Source organism: Palaemon carinicauda, chromosome 2 (assembly GCF_036898095.1).
Source record: "Palaemon carinicauda isolate YSFRI2023 chromosome 2, ASM3689809v2, whole genome shotgun sequence".
Classification (NCBI taxonomy): domain Eukaryota; kingdom Metazoa; phylum Arthropoda; class Malacostraca; order Decapoda; family Palaemonidae; genus Palaemon; species Palaemon carinicauda.
The window spans coordinates 59,384,660-59,405,405 of NC_090726.1; the positions used below are offsets into that span (position 1 = coordinate 59,384,660).

The 20,746-nt window shown below is 37.5% G+C and overlaps 1 protein-coding gene across 4 annotated transcripts; it reads right to left on the minus strand.

Annotated features, from left to right (window-relative positions):
* Positions 1-3,553: 3,553 nt before the first annotated feature.
* On the minus strand, positions 3,554-20,452 carry LOC137625337 (uncharacterized). 4 transcript variants are annotated; one of them, XM_068356190.1, is made up of 4 exons: positions 20,327-20,452; positions 15,491-15,957; positions 13,481-13,601; positions 3,554-5,671 (listed from the first exon to the last, which is right to left on the minus strand). In XM_068356190.1, exons 2-4 carry the CDS (start codon positions 15,500-15,502, stop codon positions 5,328-5,330), a joined length of 477 nt encoding a protein of 158 aa, XP_068212291.1. In that variant the 5' UTR covers positions 15,503-15,957; positions 20,327-20,452; the 3' UTR covers positions 3,554-5,327. The 4 variants fall into 4 exon arrangements, with proteins under 4 accessions (XP_068212291.1, XP_068212282.1, XP_068212309.1 ...); XM_068356181.1 differs by lacking the exon at positions 20,327-20,452 and adding an exon at positions 20,209-20,288; XM_068356208.1 differs by lacking the exon at positions 20,327-20,452 and adding an exon at positions 20,209-20,270 and having other exon boundaries at positions 15,491-15,954.
* Positions 20,453-20,746: the final 294 nt, after the last annotated feature.

Sequence of the window (20,746 nt, forward strand, 5' to 3'; positions counted from 1 at the left end):
TGTAGGCTCCAGTTTCGAGATGAGATTGTAAAACGTATTTGGATTTATTCATGTAATTTATGAAATCTAGTACTGATTCATTTTACATCTACCATTTAGTATAATGTAACATGACTAACCAAATTTTATTGCCTTTGCAAACACTCTTTACACTGAATTTTCTTCTTCCTCTTTTTTCTAGCACACGGCAATAACAATGCACAAGAATTTTCTTTTTTCGCCTACCTCTTTTACCATTTAATTTTTACTCTTACAGCAATCCCTTGCCGCTGTCACCAGGATCTCACTGTTCAACTGTCATCGTTTGCACGCTAGGATAAAGACCTTTACCAAATGAAAATGGGGCACTTTATAATTTTTGTTCAACAAACAATCTTGCTATTGGAGGTACTCTTTTCCAGCACAAGGACATCCACAAATATACATGGACTTCAACATGTGACAATTGCAAAAATCAGATAGATCACAGACATTAATAGAGAGTAGGAGGACTGAGAAATGTAAAAAGCTAGAGAGATGTTAAAATAGGTAGTGATCACCAGCTCCTCATTACCACACTGAAATTAAAACAAAGCACCCAGCAGAAATGTAGATAAGACTACCTAGGTTTGATACAACTAAGCTTCTAGAAGATGAGCACAGAGAAACCTTTGCAATTGAATGTAGGAATCGATTTACAGTCAGAGACTTTAAGAGACGAAGAGCAGACAACTAATGAAGAATGGTGTGATATTAAGAACATAATATATCAGTCAGTTGGTAGTAAGTTTTGGGACATGCAGTTACTAGGAGAAACTCCTGGATATCAGATGATACGTGGTACACTATAAAAAGGAGACATAAGACAGAAATTGATTATTGAAAGTTTTCGAGGAAGCAATGTAAATTACAAGATAGTATTAACAGTGAAGTCAAAAGAAAAGCCAGGAATGACTGGAGAGAATATTTAGATAGAAAAGCAGGTGAGGCTGACAGAAAGCTATGAATTCAGGGAGTGGCTATGGTGTTAGCATTGCTCACAGAATTAATGAAAACTCTACTGGGGCAAAGAAGAAGAACATACCCTTCAAAAAGAGATGGGTCTGTTATAGCAACAGAAAATAAAGAATGGCAATGTTGAATGGAATACTTTAGTAAGGTTATGAATAGGAGATAAAGGGAATAATTTGATTGATATACCTGAAACTAAGGAAGACCCTTATGTGCCCATGAATGAATTCAGTGTGTTTGAAGTCGAAGCCATCACTAAAAAACTAGAGATGGAAAGCTCCTGGATACGATGGAATAACCGCCGAGATGATATTAGCTGAAATTGAAGTGATTCCAGCATACTTGAAAGATTATTTTGTGGAATGTGGCATAAAGAGGAACAACCTGATGAATGTGAGCTGGGAGTGTTGATGAACATGGCAAAAAGAAAAAAAAAAGGAGATCTGACTGATTGCAATAATTACAGAGGTATCATACTAACGCCAGTTGTCATGAAAATACAGTATAGTATGCTCATTCTAAGGGACTAGAGAGAAAGATTAATAAAAAGCCGAGAGATGAACAAGTAGGATTTAGAAAAGGTAGAAGTCATGCGGGCCAAATTTTCATTTTAAGACGTGTGGTAAAGAAATGTGTAGAATATAGAAATCCACTTTTGATGACGTTTGTGGACTATGAAAGGCCTTTGATAGTGTGCACTGGCTAATTTTGTGGAGAGTCCTGCGTTATTATGGAGTTCCTATTGAATATGTAAATTTTATTAAGTTGTTCATGAGCATAGCAATTGCAAAGTTGATGTTAGTGGATTCCTATCAAATGAATTTCCAGTGAACAGTGGAGTACTCCAGGGGATTGTGTTGTCCCTTATGTTGTTTATCCCCCATCGAGGATTTTGTAATGCAGAGAACATTTGGGGATGGTGGAGAAGGATTGGACTGGATTGGTCTGATGACTCAGTCCCTATTAGCAGAACCCCCCCCCCCCCATGACTTACAAAGCTTGGTTACCAGAATGCCTGAAATATCACATGACGTTGGGCTCAAGATAAATAAAAGAAAGGCAGAGATGATGAGAACGGAATATGCAATGGAAGATGAAATATCATCGGTAGGTGAAAGGATTAATGAGGTGGAATCATTCAAATATTCAGGAACTATGGTCTCTTAGTACAGGATCTTTAGTATTGAAGTTTAATGAAAGATTTAAAAAGCAAATCAGACATTGGCTAGGTTAAGTAAAATTTGGAAATCAAATTGCTGGAAATTACATATAAAAATCATACTATATATCAGTTTAGTGAGATATGAGTTAGTGTATGGTAACGGGTCTTGGTATGACAATGAAACAATGTCCAACAGATTTTGTAGATTTAAGAACAAAGCCCTCAAAAATATTGGGATTTAAATGGCAGGACAGGATTAGAAATAAAACTTAGATTACTTAAGGGCCATATGTGGATGAGATCATGGTGAGGGGTAGATGGAGATGGTTTGGGCATGCTCTTCACTCCCCCCAAGAGAGATTAGTTCACCAAACTTTCAACTAGGCTCCACAAGGCACTAGAGGTGTTGAAAGGCCCAGGCCTATATGGCTGATGACTATGAAGTGTGAAGTAGAAGACGATGAATGGAAAACTATGGATCTAAAAGCTAAAGATAGCGACGGTTGGCGAAATCTAACAGAGGCCCTTATGCGTCAATAGGTGTAGATGATGATGATGATAAACGTTTTGACTTCTTTTATTACTAACGAAATATTTCAGTAAATCCGACCAAACCTTTAAGACAACACAACTATCGATAAATGCCATTTAAACTAGTTACTAGGTAATTACCTACTCTAGTCTCAAGTCGTTATAGCTCGAAAAGTTCGAACTTGCAACGAATATGCAACATTGAACAGGTTGACATAAAGTGCTCTTTATATACGGAAGATCTACTTGTGTTATTTCTCTTAGTTTATTTCTCTATTCACTTTTCTCACTGGGCTATTTTTCCTTGTTAGAGCCCTTGGGCTTATAGCATGCTGCTTTTCCAACTAGGGTTGTAGCTTAGCAGATAATAATAACAATGATAATAATAATTCTGACCTAAGATCTACCTGTGGTGGAAATGTCAAATTCAGTCAGGTTGTTTTGTCGTTAGCTTTAAAATGGCGAGAAATACAAATCCGATTCAAGAACCCGGAACCATATCATCTCCAAAATGTATTAGGGTCGTCCATACTCCTTGTCACATTCAGATCGTGTTCCGTTCAAGAACAGCCGAGTCGATCGGGAGTTCAAATGTATTCCTAAATTCAATAGCCCATATCTCTTCTTAACTTCTCTTTGTAATAAGTCACTTTCCCCATTTAACCTGTGTTTATCCCCACAGCGGACTGCCAACGCAAGCCCTGTTTTGCTCTTAAAGCGTGCGTGCGTGCATGCGCAGATTGCCCGGACCTTGTATCGGGGCGGGGCTCTTAGAAAAAACTTTTAAAGCAAGGCATTTAAAAACTAACTAACGAACGGGGTCGTCCATGACCCAAGATCTATCTGTGGTGAAAATACCGTCAAAATCCGTAAAGTAGTTTTGACGTAATCCTGTCCACAGAGAGAGACAAATAAATAAGCCAACCCATGACCTCCTTGGCGGAGGTAGTAATAATAATAATAATAATAATAATAATGATAATAATGGTAGATGTACAGGGCCTTATAGGAAACGGTCACTTTGTTATCAATTTTTGTTTTCTTCCATTTATGGAGCTTTAACTGATGTAGGTGTTATTCTCTCTTCGTGCCTAGGCATAGCCCTACAGAGGGGGCCGATGAAGTAGAAGCTATAGGCCTAAAGCACACTGGAAAACTGAAGTTTGGATCCAAGAAGTAAATATGAGAATATTTAAAGACACTTTGGTCTCGCTTGGCCGGGAGCTGGGGTCTGGGTGGCCATTCATTCTAATAAGAGTTTAAATAGGGGTTACAGATTGATAATAGCATCTGCTAGGGTCAAGAAAGGGACTTGAAGGCTAGCATCTAAGAGAAAGGTTATGGTGTCACCACCTTCAAAGGGATAAAACTTGATACAAAATCAAACCTGAGATTTTTCAGAGAAAGATGATATAGGCCTATGATTTATTGTATTTTAGACAAAGTATTGTAATTTTTTTTCTGATTTATTGTATTTTAGACAAAGCATTGTATTTTTTCTGATTTATTGAATCTTACACAAAGTATTGTAATTTTTTCATATTTATTGTATTTTAGACAAAGTATTGTAATTTTTCTGATTTATTGTGTTTTAGCCAAAGTATTGTATTTTTTTCTGCATGAGATTGCTATGGGTACAAAATACACAATTCATATAATGTGTTATACACGATACAGGTATTGTATATAACACAAATGTATCACAGGATATTTATGCATGGTAAAATAGCTTACAAAATTTATAGTGTAAACTATTATACATAATATAAATGCGGTATGATGTATTGTCCATGGCATAACTATAGAGTATACTGTAATGTACAAGATATAACTATACAGTATACTGCATTGTACATTATCTAGCTATACAGTATACTGCATCGTAAGTGCAGGGCATAACTATAACGTATACTGCATTGTACACAATTTCACTATACAGTATACTGCATTGTTCATTATATATGAAGAATTTAATACATTGTGCATAATATAACAGTTTAATGCACTGTGCATAATATAACAGTTTAATGCACTGTGCATAACATAACAGTTTAATGCACTGTGCACAACATAACTGTTTAATGCACTGTGCACAACATAACTGTTTAATGCACTGTGCACAACATAACTGTTTAATGCACTGTGCACAACATAACAGTTTAATGCATTGTGCACAATATAACTACAGTTTAAAGCATTGCAGTCTATATATTTAGAACTTCGAAGCCCTGCAGCAAGTAATTAGTATCAAATTTGTCTTAATATTGAAATGTGTGGCTTGACACTTTATGTGAACAGGGGATCTGATAATTTTAACATTTTAGGTCAAAATATCTTATTTACAGTTTTTCGTCAGAGAGAGAGAGAGAGAGAGAGAGAGAGAGAGAGAGAGAGAGAGAGAGAGAGAGAGAGAGAGAGAGGAGAGAGAGAGAGAGAGAGAGAATCTACCAATTACCATAACAATGCAATTGATAATGCGTTAACAGCCATAAATACGCCATCTTCGGATTGTGTGACTTCTTTAATATAGTATCTATGGAAACAAAACAAATATATCAAGCTCTTTTGGTATAATCAGACCTTTCAATTAACGATGATTTGAAAAGCTTGACTATTATACGAAAAAAGACAAGAATCAAAATGACTAAGTCCCCTTTTTAATCGGACTCTCTTCTATTTTCGGAAGAAGCCCCTGTTCGCTCGTAGCTTCAACTGCTTCGTCGAGGTTTCTTACATACACACAGGAGGCGTCAGAGGATATGGAGACATTTGACGGATAACCAGTAGCTCCGAGCAGACCAGAGGTCCCTTGGCGTGTGCCAGGATTTCCAGCCAAAGTATTATACTGGCTTAAAAGTGGCCTTCTGATGTCACTGGGTGCGCACTCTGGAGTGTAGCCTATGACAGGGTACGATCCCAGGAAATCGCTCGAGTCGAAATCGTCCTCAAAACAGCATGCCATGGAGTTCAACAAGTAAAAGGTGATGCCTGTGGGGAGATTTAGCAAATTACTATTCAAAGCAATTATCTTCTGGTACGACTGTATTTCTCTAGAATGGGAACATAAGGGTCTACAAAACTAACTTATTTATTTGATCTGGGTGCATTATGGGCCTACAAAACTAACTTATTGCTTTAGGAGAATCAAAAGCCTACAAACCTAAAGGCCCGGTCACACCGCCCGAACGTTGCTGGAGCGTTCCTTGAAAGGTAGGGAGGTGGACCAAACCCGCGAAAATTTAATATAGTTGTTTTACGTTCGGTCTATATTAGGCTGCTGAACGTAGCAAATCCTCGCATATTTCCTGAGTTTTCTTACACCTCTATTATGGAAGTTGCTAATTTATGCAATAAGGGTATTGGTATACAGGATGTCGAAAAGTTTGTCGCTTTTTTTTAATAAACTTAAAAAAAGCCCGTAGTTTTAATTAAGATACAGCAACCGTAATTTTTACCCTACTTTGTTATTATCCGCTACGCTTTTCGACATCCTGTACACCAATACCCTTATTGCATAAATTAGCAACTTCCATAATAGAGGTGTAAGAAAACTCAGGAAATATGCAAGGATTTGCTACGTTCAGCAGCCTAATAAAGACAGAACGTAAAAACTTTAAATTAAATTTTCGAGGATTTGGTCCACCTCCCTACCGTTCAAGGAACGCTCCAGCAACGTTCGGGCGGTGTGACCGGGCCTTAACATTTCTCTGGTTTGGAAGCTTCAATGGCTTACAAACCTAACTTATTTCTCTGGTCTAGGAGCATTAAGGGCCTACAAAATTAACTTCTTTATCTGATCTGGGGGCATTAAGGGCCTACAAAACTAACTTATTGCTCTAGGAGCATCATGAGCCTACAAAACTAACATTTCTCTGGTCTGGGAGCATTAAGGGCCTACAAAACTTATTTCTCTGGTTTGGAATCTTGAAGCGCCTACCAAACTAACTTATTTCTCTGGTCTGTGAGCACTAAGGGCCTACAAAACTAACTTATTTCTCTGGTCTAGGAGCATTAAGGGCCTACAAAACTAACATTTCTCTGGTCTGTGAGCATTAAGGGCCTACAAAACTAACATATTTCTCTGGTCTGGGAGCATTAAGAAGCCTGTAAAACAAATTTATTTCTCTATTCTGGAAACATTAAGAGTCTACAAAACTAACTTATTTTTCTGGTCTTGGCGCATTAAGGGCCAACAAAACAAACTTACTTCTCTGGTCTGGGAGCATTAAGGTCCTACAAAACTAAAATTTCTCTGGTCAGTGAGCACTAAGGCCTGCAAAACTACCTCATTTCTCTGGTTTGGAAGCATTAAGGGCCTACAAAACTAACTTCTCTGATTTGGAAGGTTTCAGGGCCTACAAAACCAACTTATTTATCTGATCAGGAAACATTAAGGGCATACAAAACTACTTATTTCTCTAGTCTGGGAGCATTAAGGGCCTACAAAACGAACTTATTTCTCTGGTTTGGAAACTTTAAGGGCCTACAGAACTAACTTATTTCTCTGGTCTGGGAGCATTATGGGTTTACAAAGCTAACTTATTTCTCTGGTCTGGGAGCATTATGGGTCTACAAAGCTAACTTATTTCTCTGGTCTGGGAGCATTATGGGTCTACAACGCTAACTTATTTCTCTGGTCTGGGAGCATTATGGGTCTACAAAGCTAACTTATTTCTCTGGTCTGGGAGCATGAAGGGCCTACAAAACACTTATTTCTCTGCTCTGGGAGTACTGAGGGCTTACAAAACTAATTTGTTTCTCTGGTCTGGGAGCATTAAGGGCCTACAAAACTAGCTTATTTCTCTGGTCTGAGAGCATTAATTGTCTACAAAGCTAACTTATTTCTCTGGTCTGGGAGCATTGAGGGCCTAAAAGAAAATAACTTATTTCTCTGGTCTGGGAGCACTAAGGGTCCACAAAATTAACTTATTTCTCTGGTCTGGGAGCATTAAGGGCCTATAAAGCTAACTTATTTCCCTGCTTTGGGAGTATTGAGGGCTTACAAAACTAATTTGTTTCTCTAACTGGAAGAATTCAGGGCCTACAAAACACTTATTCATCTGGTCTGGGAGCATTAAGAGCTCACAAAACACTTTTTTTCTCTGGTCTGGGAGCATTAAGGGTCTTTAAAGGTAATTTATTTCTCTGCTCTGAGAGTATTGAGGGCTTACAAAACTAATTTGTTTCTCTGACTGGAAGCATTCAGGGCCTACAAAACAATTATTTCTCTGGTCTGGGAGCATTAAGGGCTTACAAAACTAATTTGTTTTTCTGTTCTGGGAGCATTAAGGGCCTACAAAAAAATCTTATTTATCTAGTTTAGGAGCATTAAGGGCTTACAACACTAACTTATTTCTCTGGTCTGGGAGCATTGTGGGCCTACAAAACTAAGTTATTTCTCTGTTCTGGGAGCATTAAGGGCCTACAAAAAATCTTATTTATCTAGTTTAGGAGCATTAAGGGCCTACAAAACTAACGAATTTCTCTGGTCTGGGAGCATTAAGGGCCTACAAAACTAACTTATTTCTCTGGTCTGGGAGCATTAAGGGCCTACAAAACTAACTTATTTCTCTGGTCTAGGAGCATTGTGGGGCTACAAAACTAAGTTATTTCTCTGTTCTGGGAGCATTAAGGGCCTACAAAACACTTATTTATCTGGTCTGGGAGCATTAAAGGCCTAAAACACTAACTTATTTCTCTGCTCTGGGAGAATTGAGGGCTTACAAAACTAATTTGTTTTTCTGTTCTGGGAGCATTCAGGCCCTTAAAAAACCTTATTTATCTGGTCTGGGAGCATTAAGGTCTTACAAAACTAACTTATTTCTCTGGTATGGGAGAATTTTGGGCCTACAAAACTAAGTTATTTCTCTGTTCTCAGAGCATTAAGGGCCTACAAAACTAACTTATTTCTCTGGTCTCAGAGCATTAAAGGCCTACTAAACCAACTTATTTCTTTGGTCTGGGAGCATTGTGAGCCTACAAACCTAACTTGTTTCTCTGTTCTGGTAGCATTATCGGCCTACAAAACTAAATAATTTCTCTGTTCTGGGAGCATTAAGGGTCTACAAAACTTACTTATTTCTCTGGCCTGGGTGCATTAAGGGCGTGTAAAAATAAATTATTTTTCTGGTCTGAGAGCATTAAGGGCCTATAAAACTATTTCTCTGCTCTGGGAGTATTGAGGACCTACAAAACTATTTTTTGTTCTCTGTCTGGGAGCATCAAGGGCCAACAAAACACTTATTTCTCTTGTCTGGGAGCATTAAGGGCTTACAAAACTAAATTATCTCTCTGGTCTGGGAGAACTAAGGGCCTACAAAACTAACTTATTTCTCTGGTCTGGGAGCACTAAGGGCCTACAAAACTAACTCATTTCTCTGTTGTGGGAGCACTAAGGGCCTACAAAACTAACTTATTTCTCTGATGTGGGAGCACTAAGGGCCTACAAAACTAACTTATTTCTCTGATGTGGGAGCACTAAGGGCCTACAAAACTAACTTATTTCTCTGATGTGGGAGCACTAAGGGTGTACAAAACTAACATTTCTCTGATGTATGAGCACTAAGGGCCTACAAAACTAATTCATTTCTCTGGTCTGGGAGTATTGATAGCATACAAAACTAACTAATTTCTCTGATGTGGGAGCACTAAGGGCCTACAAAACTAACTTATTTCTCTGGTCTGGGAGCATTTCTGGCCTACAAAACTAACTCATTTCTCTGTTGTGGGAGCACTAAGGGCCTACAAAACTAATTTATTTCTCTGATGTGGGAGCACTAAGGGTCTACAAAACTAACTTATTTCTCTGATGTGGGAGCACTAAGGGCCTACAAAACTAATTTATTTCTCTGGTCTGGGAGTATTGATAGCATACAAAACTAACTAATTTCTCTGTTGTGGGAGCACTAAGGGCCTACAAAACTAACTTATTTCTCTGGTCTGGGAGCATTACTGGCCTACAAAACTAACTCATTTCTCTGTTGTGGGAGCACTAAGGGTCTACAAAACTAACTTATTTCTCTGATGTGGGAGCACTAAGGGCCTACAAAACTAACTTATTCCTCTGGTCTGGGAGTATTTCTGGCCTACAAAACTAACTCATTTCTCTGTTGTGGGAGCACTAAGGGCCTACAAAACTAATTTATTTCTCTGATGTGGGAGCACTAAGGGTCTACAAAACTAACTTATTTCTCTGATGTGGGAGCACTAAGGGCCTACAAAACTAACTTATTTCTCTGGTCTGGGAGCATTTCTGGCCTACAAAACTAACTTATTTCTCTGATGTGGGAGCACTAAGGGCCTACAAAACTAATTTATTTCTCTGATGTGGGAGCACTAAGGGTCTACAAAACTAACTTATTTCTCTGATGTGGGAGCACTAAGGGCCTACAAAACTAATTTATTTCTCTGGTCTGGGAGTATTGATAGCATACAAAACTAACTAATTTCTCTGTTGTGGGAGCACTAAGGGCCTACAAAACTAACTTATTTCTCTGGTCTGGGAGCATTACTGGCCTACAAAACTAACTCATTTCTCTGTTGTGGGAGCACTATGGGTCTACAAAACTAACTTATTTCTCTGATGTGGGAGCACTAAGGGCCTACAAAACTAACTTATTTCTCTGGTCTGGGAGTATTGATAGCATACAAAACTAACTAATTTCTCTGTTGTGGGAGCACTAAGGGCCTACAAAACTAATTTATTTCTCTGGTCTGGGAGTATTGATAGCATACAAAACTAACTAATTTCTCTGTTGTGGGAGCACTAAGGGCCTACAAAACTAACTTATTTCTCTGGTCTGGGAGCATTACTGGCCTACAAAACTAACTCATTTCTCTGTTGTGGGAGCACTAAGGGTCTACAAAACTAACTTATTTCTCTGATGTGGGAGCACTAAGGGCCTACAAAACTAACTTATTTCTCTGGTCTGGGAGTATTGATAGCATACAAAACTAACTAATTTCTCTGTTGTGGGAGCACTAAGGGCCTACAAAACTAATTTATTTCTCTGGTCTGGGAGTATTGATAGCATACAAAACTAACTAATTTCTCTGTTGTGGGAGCACTAAGGGCCTACAAAACTAACTTATTTCTCTGGTCTGGGAGCATTACTGGCCTACAAAACTAACTCATTTCTCTGTTGTGGGAGCACTAAGGGTCTACAAAACTAACTTATTTCTCTGATGTGGGAGCACTAAGGGCCTACAAAACTAACTTATTTCTCTGATGTGGGAGCACTAAGGGCCTACAAAACTAACTTATTTCTCTGATGTGGGAGCACTAAGGGCCTACAAAACTAACTTATTTCTCTGGTCTGGGAGCATTACTGGCCTACAAAACTAACTCATTTCTCTGTTGTGGGAGCACTAAGGGTCTACAAAACTAACTTATTTCTCTGATGTGGGAGCACTAAGGGCCTACAAAACTAACTTATTTCTCTGGTCTGGGAGTATTGATAGCATACAAAACTAACTAATTTCTCTGTTGTGGGAGCACTAAGGGCCTACAAAACTAATTTATTTCTCTGGTCTGGGAGTATTGATAGCATACAAAACTAACTAATTTCTCTGATGTGGGAGCACTAAGGGCCTACAAAACTAACTTATTTCTCTGATGTGGGAGCACTAAGGGCCTACAAAACTAATTTATTTCTCTGGTCTGGGAGTATTGATAGCATACAAAACTAACTAATTTCTCTGTTGTGGGAGCACTAAGGGCCTACAAAACTAACTTATTTCTCTGGTCTGGGAGCATTACTGGCCTACAAAACTAACTCATTTCTCTGTTGTGGGAGCACTAAGGGTCTACAAAACTAACTTATTTCTCTGATGTGGGAGCACTAAGGGCCTACAAAACTAACTTATTTCTCTGGTCTGGGAGTATTGATAGCATACAAAACTAACTAATTTCTCTGTTGTGGGAGCACTAAGGGCCTACAAAACTAATTTATTTCTCTGGTCTGGGAGTATTGATAGCATACAAAACTAACTAATTTCTCTGTTGTGGGAGCACTAAGGGCTTACAAAACTAACTTATTTCTCTGGTCTGGGAGCATTACTGGCCTACAAAACTAACTCATTTCTCTGTTGTGGGAGCACTAAGGGTCTACAAAACTAACTTATTTCTCTGATGTGGGAGCACTAAGGGCCTACAAAACTAACTTATTTCTCTGGTCTGGGAGTATTGATAGCATACAAAACTAACTAATTTCTCTGTTGTGGGAGCACTAAGGGCCTACAAAACTAATTTATTTCTCTGGTCTGGGAGTATTGATAGCATACAAAACTAACTAATTTCTCTGATGTGGGAGCACTAAGGGCCTACAAAACTAACTTATTTCTCTGATGTGGGAGCACTAAGGGCCTACAAAACTAATTTATTTCTCTGGTCTGGGAGTATTGATAGCATACAAAACTAACTAATTTCTCTGTTGTGGGAGCACTAAGGGCCTACAAAACTAACTTATTTCTCTGGTCTGGGAGCATTACTGGCCTACAAAACTAACTCATTTCTCTGTTGTGGGAGCACTAAGGGTCTACAAAACTAACTTATTTCTCTGATGTGGGAGCACTAAGGGCCTACAAAACTAATTTATTTCTCTGGTCTGGGAGTATTGATAGCATACAAAACTAACTCATTTCTCTGTTGTGGGAGCACTAAGGGCCTACAAAACTAACTTATTTCTCTGATGTGGGAGCACTAAGGGCCTACAAAACTAATTTATTTCTCTGGTCTGGGAGTATTGATAGCATACAAAACTAACTAATTTCTCTGTTGTGGGAGCACTAAGGGCCTACAAAACTAACTTATTTCTCTGGTCTGGGAGCATTACTGGCCTACAAAACTAACTCATTTCTCTGTTGTGGGAGCACTAAGGGTCTACAAAACTAACTTATTTCTCTGATGTGGGAGCACTAAGGGCCTACAAAACTAATTTATTTCTCTGGTCTGGGAGTATTGATAGCATACAAAACTAACTCATTTCTCTGTTGTGGGAGCACTAAGGGTCTACAAAACTAACTTATTTCTCTGATGTGGGAGCACTAAGGGCCTACAAAACTAATTTATTTCTCTGGTCTGGGAGTATTGATAGCATACAAAACTAACTAATTTCTCTGTTGTGGGAGCACTAAGGGCCTACAAAACTAACTCATTTCTCTGTTGTGGGAGCACTAAGGGTCTACAAAACTAACTTATTTCTCTGATGTGGGAGCACTAAGGGCCTACAAAACTAATTTATTTCTCTGGTCTGGGAGTATTGATAGCATACAAAACTAACTCATTTCTCTGATGTGGGAGCACTAAGGGCCTACAAAACTAATTTATTTCTCTGGTCTGGGAGTATTGAGAGCATACAAAACTAACTTATTTCTCTAGTTTGGGAGCATTAGGAGCTTACAAAACTAATTTCTCTGGTCTGGAAGAATCAAATGGTCTAGAAAACTAACCTAAATCTCATTCTTTTCTTGCTAAGTTCTTCTTTAGGGATTAGAAATAAAAGTTTTACGGACAGTTAAAGATCCAAAAGTCTTTTCAAAATTTTCCAATTTGTGTAAGTAAGATTCTTCATAAATTTCTTATAGGTGGTTGTAAGAGTTCTTTTGAAAAATTTATATTAAGTCGATGTATAATTTCTTTTGAAATTCATCACTAGCTCTAAGTAGTAAAAACAATCATTAATGAAGCTAAAAAAAATTACATTAAAATCATCAATTTAATCTAGACCTAAATTTAAATCACAGAGCTATTGACATATAAAAGGTAAAATTATTTCTAAAACGTACAAAGAGACTCACCAAGCATTACGAAATTGAAGAGCCAATAAGGGGTACTCAAGTCCTTCCACGCAGCCACCACATTTGCAGCAAAGAGCAGAATAATGACCAGGTTGCCGAAAAACTTCAGAATTTTCCCCGGCTGAGGAAGAGTTGGATTCTTAATACCTCAAAAATTAAACATCTCACTTATACTGATAATTCCGTCTTATTTTACTATGTTTTCTCTTTTCTTTTAATTATTGTGGTTATTTTCATCGGTTGCGGAATAGTTAGAAACTTAATACCTCATAAATCATCAAAAATCGCTCACAGAGGGTAATTCTGTCTAGATTAACTACATTTTCTCTTTCCTTTCAATTCTTGTGGTTATTTTCACTGGCTGAGGAAGAGTTAAAAATTTAATACTTCAAAAATCATTAGAAAATCTCACTCACACAGGGTAACTGTCTAAAATTACCATATTTTCTCTTTTGATTATTGTTTTTTATACCAACCTCTGCAGGTTTTCCTCACTGGAAAAAGTATAATTATATTTAAAGGTTTTTAAAGGCCACTCATGAATGGCAGAGGCAATGAATAGTGACATTACCCTAGCAAGCAGGACAATGTCCTAGAGACTGGCCTACCCATATATACATATGATAAGCGCTCAAGACCGCTCTCCACCCAAGCTACGACCAAGCAGTTTCTGCTGATGACTTAGCAGGTAGGCCTATAGGATACCCCAAAGAGCCCATCCTTAAGCTCACAAGATGGTGAGGTTGCATCAACTAAAGGAGCAAAGTTTGTGAGGGACTTGAACAGTCAAGAGACGTTATCAATAGGCCACCACAACCACCCTTAATTTGATCTTTCACATAAATGCTTCTTATTCTCTATAAACAATCGAATTTTCCTATTAATCTCTAATTTCTATTATAACAAATCATATAAGCTGACCTCTCTGGTTTCCTAAATTCATTGCATCCTAATTTACTTTTATTGCTCATAAAACAGAATCCGTACAGCTTTCCTTAATAAATACTGTACAGTTGGACACTAACTCCTGGGACAACTTGCTCTGAGGATACGCACCCTGTCACATGACTTCTTACGTTTAGCCTTGAGCATCACCTCTGCCATCTACACTGTCTGTCTGGTTACTCGCTGCAAAGTAATTGTGTGACAGGGAGCACTTCTTTGAAGCGAGGTATGCCAGGAATTCCTGTGTCCAACTGTACGTAAAGGCAGATTGGCATGGACATTGTATTCCGTGTTGGGACTTATTTTTTTTTCTCATATGCAAGTTATTATGAAACGACAGCTCCCTGAAATACAGTATATGCACATGGGGCAAAATTATATTACTTATAAATCACAATAGTGTTCGTTAACTGCAAATAAGAATTAAATTTATTACCCAAGAATTTTTAATTTTTCCTCCAAGAAGTTTTGAAAGTCCTTTTCTAATATAATTAGTCGATTAATTTCAGCTTTACTTACATAATGCTAAGCTAAATATAATTAAACTATTGATTATAGGTAGGAAGTGTTAGAGGTAACAAGTTTAAGGATGTAGATCCAGGACTGTACAATACAGTACAATGAAGGGAGAGAGTCCATACAGATTGTGTGTGCTCTCGGTCTATAGGTATGCTTGTGCTATCAGTAATCTGTTCAGTGTAGGAGAGTGAAAGGGTGTTTACTTTGTCTATCTAGACTTATGAATTGGACATTGCATTACAATAAAAAGAGAACGTGAATTTCGTATTCTATATCAACAACAATTTGAACAGTGGTGATAACTACTCGCTGAATAAGGCCACAGCAATGTAAGCATAAAGCACTCACATAATATTTAAGGAAAAGTATACAATTTGATCAATAAATGTGAAACATAGCTCTGCTTACTGATTGATGATCGGCCGGGAGCAGCTCAAGGTCCTATCAAAAGTGAACCAAATGCTTACCTGATCCACAATTTTAAACAAAGTCCTAACTTCGCAATCCAACAAACACATTTACTAAATGATAGCAAAATCAACTCACCTGATTTGGCATTTTGTAGACTACTTGATATTCGAAGCCTATGTCTTAGACTTCCACCTGCACTGGAGTTTAATCCTATAAGATAACGTTGGCCATATTTCATGGACTTGTTACTTCTTTACTATCGTTTTTTTTGGTGAATTATCAACCGTCTGTTCGACGAAATTCGGTTGAATTTTCCGTCAGTGATTCTTTTTGTACACTTTTCTGTTTTACATCTTGATACTTTCAAATCTAAACATTTTTCAGTGAGTAATTCAAACTTATTATCAGAGAGCAGTTTACCAATATGCCCTGGCCCTGAGGGAGTTACTTTCCAAAAATCTCTTTTCTCATTAAAAATAGTCCTCTCTCTTGGAACTGTTGTGGAATATCTTAAAACTTATCTCACTCGTTCCCCAAACTGTCAAGTTCTTTTGTCAATCGTGGTGCAGACATTTTTTCAAGACCTTTAACTTTTAAAGCTACTGTAAAAAAGGACAAAATCATATCAATCACAGACCCAGATAGAATCAAGAAATTGAAGATAGTTTTAAGCCCAATATATCGTAAAATTATCGTAAATAACTAGCAACAAACTATATCGATTTGCAAAAAAAACATGGTTCAAACTACAGTCCTGGATTTAATATATCATGTATGACTAATCTTGATTAAGTAAAAAATCGGTAACATTCCGTGATCTACACTAAGGATCTATGGTTTAAGTTGCTATTCAAACCTCTTGGCTTGGAAATACTACCAACCAGCTATACCTCGAATAGTGATTACCCATATGCCAGCATGATCATTCATTTCTAAATGTCTTACTTCACCCGTACACCTCAAAATACAGCCTTCCTTGGACCAAAAGTTCTCCGTTTTGGGGACCATTGGAAAGTTAATAATCAAAGAGTTTCAAAATTAATAATCAAAGACTTTCAAAGAATAAACAAAGTTATTTTAGCTCTAGATAAATAAAGTTCGCATCAGTTTTCCGCATAAAATATGGCGCCATTAGATTTGTAGTATCTTCAAGAATCTGTTATTAATATCCAACTGAAATGGTTGGTTAACCCAATCCAAGTCTCTCTTCATAGTTTGTATATGAAATCTACTCAAACAGTTACTTTTCATAAAATTTTATATTCGTTATTACTTATTATTTATATTCTTTATCAGTTACTAATATATTACATTTATTTCCGTATTTCTTCAACTCACACGGCTAATTTTCCCTGTTGGAGCCTTGGGCATTATAACATCCTACTTTTCCAACTAGGAGTTTAGCTTCGTTAGTAAAAATGATAATAATAATTGGCTTCATATCACCCTGCTTTTCCAACCCGGGGTTTAGATTAGCTGAAATAATAGCAACAACTAACAATTATTTGGTAATAACAATCAGAACTAGAACGGGCACTCTGCCGAGCGCATACCTTCGCCTATATCATGCTGTATATCATAAGATTAGAGAATTGATTTGAGCACATTTTAGTGCTAGTTTCATGCAAATCTGATAGAAATTTACCTCGATAAAAGCAAAAAGACCTTTTCTATATTTTCATGACCTTAGCCTTGACCTTTGGTCCAATCATTCCCTGGTCCAATCATTCCCAAAATCTACTCAAATTGTCCTTGAGTCATGGTCAACGAACTTACAAAATTTCATGCGATTCGGTAATATAGTTTTGAGTTATGAGAATCACAAACACAGACATACAAACAAATACACGCCTTTCAAAACACAACCTACGCAACCAAGTTGGCAAAGGCAATCAGGTTATGCTAGGAAGATGTCAAAAAGTCCTTTTGTCTTCTTTAGGAATAACAGAATGAACTCACTGACCAAGCCTAAGCTATTGCTATTTATAGCTTCTAAGGTCAGTAACTGAACCGTGCGTGGGTCAGGGTAAGAGATGAAAGGCTAAACGGAGATGCATCCATGTAGTTTTCTAAAACGCGATAAACCAGTTTTCCAGTAAAGACCGTAATTATTAATGGTACTTCGATAACACTGATTTGACAATCAACACAAACTTCTAAGTGTGATACGCAAACTACCTAAGAATGTATGACAAACTAATTTTGTAGGTCCTGTATTGAATAAGGTTCTCCTGCGTGGCAGTACAAAGAAAAAAAAAACAGTCCTTAAAGTAAGCAAGCAAGAAAGCACTTCTTAAGGCAAGAAAGCAACAAAGAAAGTAGTCCTTAAAGCAAGCAAGCAAGCAGTCCTTAAACAAGCAAGCAAAAGTAGTCCATAAAACAAGCAAGCAAGCAGTCCTTAAAGCAAGCAGTCCTTAATGCAAGAAAGCAAACAGTCCTTAATGCAAGAAAGCATGAAAGCAAGCAGTTCTTAAAGTGAAAAGCAAGCAAACAAGCAGTCCTTGACACAAGCCAAGCAAGCAGTCCTTAAAACAGACAAACAAGCAGTCCTTAAGCAAGCAAGCAAACAAGTAGTCCTTAAAACCTGCCAAGCAAGCAGTCCTTAAAACAAGCAGTCCGTAAAACAAGCAATCAAGCAGTCCGTAAAACAAGCAAGCAAGAAGTCCCCAAAACAAACAAGCAAGAAGTCCCCAAAACAAACAAGCAATCAGTCCTTAAAGCAAACAGTCATCAAGCAAGCAAGCAAGCAGGCCTTAAAACAAGCAAGCACGCAGTCCGTAAGCAAGCAAGCAAGTAGGTAGTCCTTAAAACAAGCCAAGCAAGCAGTTCTTAAAACAAGCCAAACAAGCAGTCCTTAAAACAAGCAAGCAACCATTCTTTAAAACAAGCAAGTAGTCCTTAAAACAAGCAAGCAAGCAGTCCTTAAGCAAGCAAGCCAGTAGTCCTTAAGCAAGCAAGCCAGTAGTCCTTATGCAAGCAAGCAAGTAGTCCTTAAAACAAGCATTCCTTAAAACAAGCATTCCTTAAGCAAGCAAGCAAGTAGTCCTTCAGTAAGCAAGCAAGCATTCCTTAAAACAAGCCAAGTAGACAGTCCTTGAAACAAACAAGCAAGCAGTCCTTAAAACAAACAAGCAAGTAGTCCTTAAAACAAACAAGCAAGTAGGCCTTAAAACAAGCAAGTAGTCCCTAAAACAAACAAGCATTCCTTAAAACAAGTATTCCTTAAAACAAACAAGCATTCCTTAAAACAAACAAGTAGTCCTTAAAACAAACAAGCAAACAGTCCTTAAAACAAACAAGCAAACAGTCCTTAAAACAAACAAGCAAGCAGTCCTTAAAACAAACAAGCAAGCAGTCCTTAAAACAAAAAAGTAGTCCTTAAAACAAACAAGCAAACAGTCCTTAACACGAACAAGAAACAGGTCCTTAAAACAAACAAGCAAGCAGTCCCTAAAACAAGCAAGCAGTCCTTAAAACAAACAAGCAGTACTTAAAACAAACAAGCAAGCAGTCCTTAAAACAAACAAGCAAGCAGTCCTTAAAACAAACAAGCAAACAGTCCCTAAAACAAGCAAGCATCCCTTAATACAAACAAGCAGTCCTTAAAACAAACAAGCAGTCCTTAAAACAAACAAGCAAGCATTCCCTAAAACAAGCAAGCATTCCTTAAAACAAACAAGCAGTCCCTAAAACAAGCAAGCAAGCAAGCAAGCAGTCCCTAAAACAAGCAAGCAGTCCTAAAACAAGCAAGCAGTCCCTAAAACAAGCAAGTAGCCTTAAAACAAACAAACAAGCAATCCTTGAAACAAACAAGCAATCCTTAAAACAAACAAGCAAGCAATCCCTAAAACAAGCAAGCAGTCCTTAAAACAAACAAACAAGCATTCCATAAAACAAACAAGCATTCCATAAAACAAACAAGCAGTCCTTAATACAAACAAGCAAGCAGTCCTTAAAACAAAAAAGTAGTCCTTAAAACAAACAAGCAAGTGGTCCAAAAAACAAACAAGCAGTCCTTAAAACAAACAAGCAAGCAGTCCTTAAAACAAACAAGCAAGCAGTCCCTAAAACAAACAAGCATTCCTTAAATAAAACAAGAGAGCATTCCTTAAATAAAACAAGAGAGCATTCCTTAAAACAAACAAGCAGTCCTTAAAACAAACATGCATTCCTTAAAACAAACAAGCAAGCAGACCTTAAAACAAACAAGCAGTCCCTAAAACAAACTAGCAAGCAGTCCCTAAAACAAACAAGCTTTCCTTAAAACAAGCAAGTACTCCTTAAAACAAACAAGTAGTCCTTAAAACAAACAAGCAAGCAGTCCCTAAAACAAGCAAGCATTTCTTAAAACAAACAAGCAAGCAGTCGAGTATATGTCAAATTTGTCAAAATTACGTCACGAACATAAAAAAAAACTATGCTCTACGTTCGTATGGCAATGATAGAATTCTAAAAAAGTAAGGCTTCACATATACATTATGTATACACTTCCGCCTTCTGATGAAAATTATAGAAAATGCCATCCCATGAAGAGAGAGAGAGAGAGAGAGAGAGAGAGAGAGAGAGAGAGAGAGAGAGAGAGAGAGAGAGAGAGAGAGAGAGCAACCCCACTATACTTCACTTAGATTTAACGTTATAAGACGCTGCAATTTGCATGCAACTTTGCAACCGGTAGGATTAATTCAAACGATGTTTCCCACATTCCACGTTAAACGATAAGCCTACAATTCACGAACAGTTTTTGATCTTGGCATAACATTAGCCTTTGTTTAAACAGATTCTTCCCAAAGTTTTTTTATTTTCATGAACTTAAATCACAAATGCTTATAAACTTTTGTTAAATATCACTTCACATCGTTAATCACTATTCTTCAGCGGCCAAACTAAGTCAGAGAAGATAGTGTGCACACAAGAAGCAACGATTACACTGTTTACAACTTGGGAAATATTAATATTTCCACAGAAACTCACTACTATAAGTAACCACCTGGCAACCGCACAGTTTAAACCAGCACTGAGTGATAAGAAGCCGAAACTCTTTGAGGTAGTGGAAGATTACAACAAGCGAACGGGATTTAGAGACCAATTGAATTGCTGTTCTTCTACGTAGAATTTCTGCTCCTGTCTAATGGTATTTCCCTGTTTGTGGAATATACCTGGTTGTTATCTTATCTATAATACGATGGATATCATAGGTTGACTCAATGTCTGTATGGGATTTCTTAGGCTTAGGTGTGTGATGTGTTATCTCTCTCTCTCTCTCTCTCTCTCTCTCTCTCTCTCTCTCTCTCTCTCTCTCTCTCTCTCTCACTTACTTAAATGAATTAAATGAATTAAGTAAACAGATTTATATACTGTACATAATTTGTTTGGGCATATGTTTAATTGTAG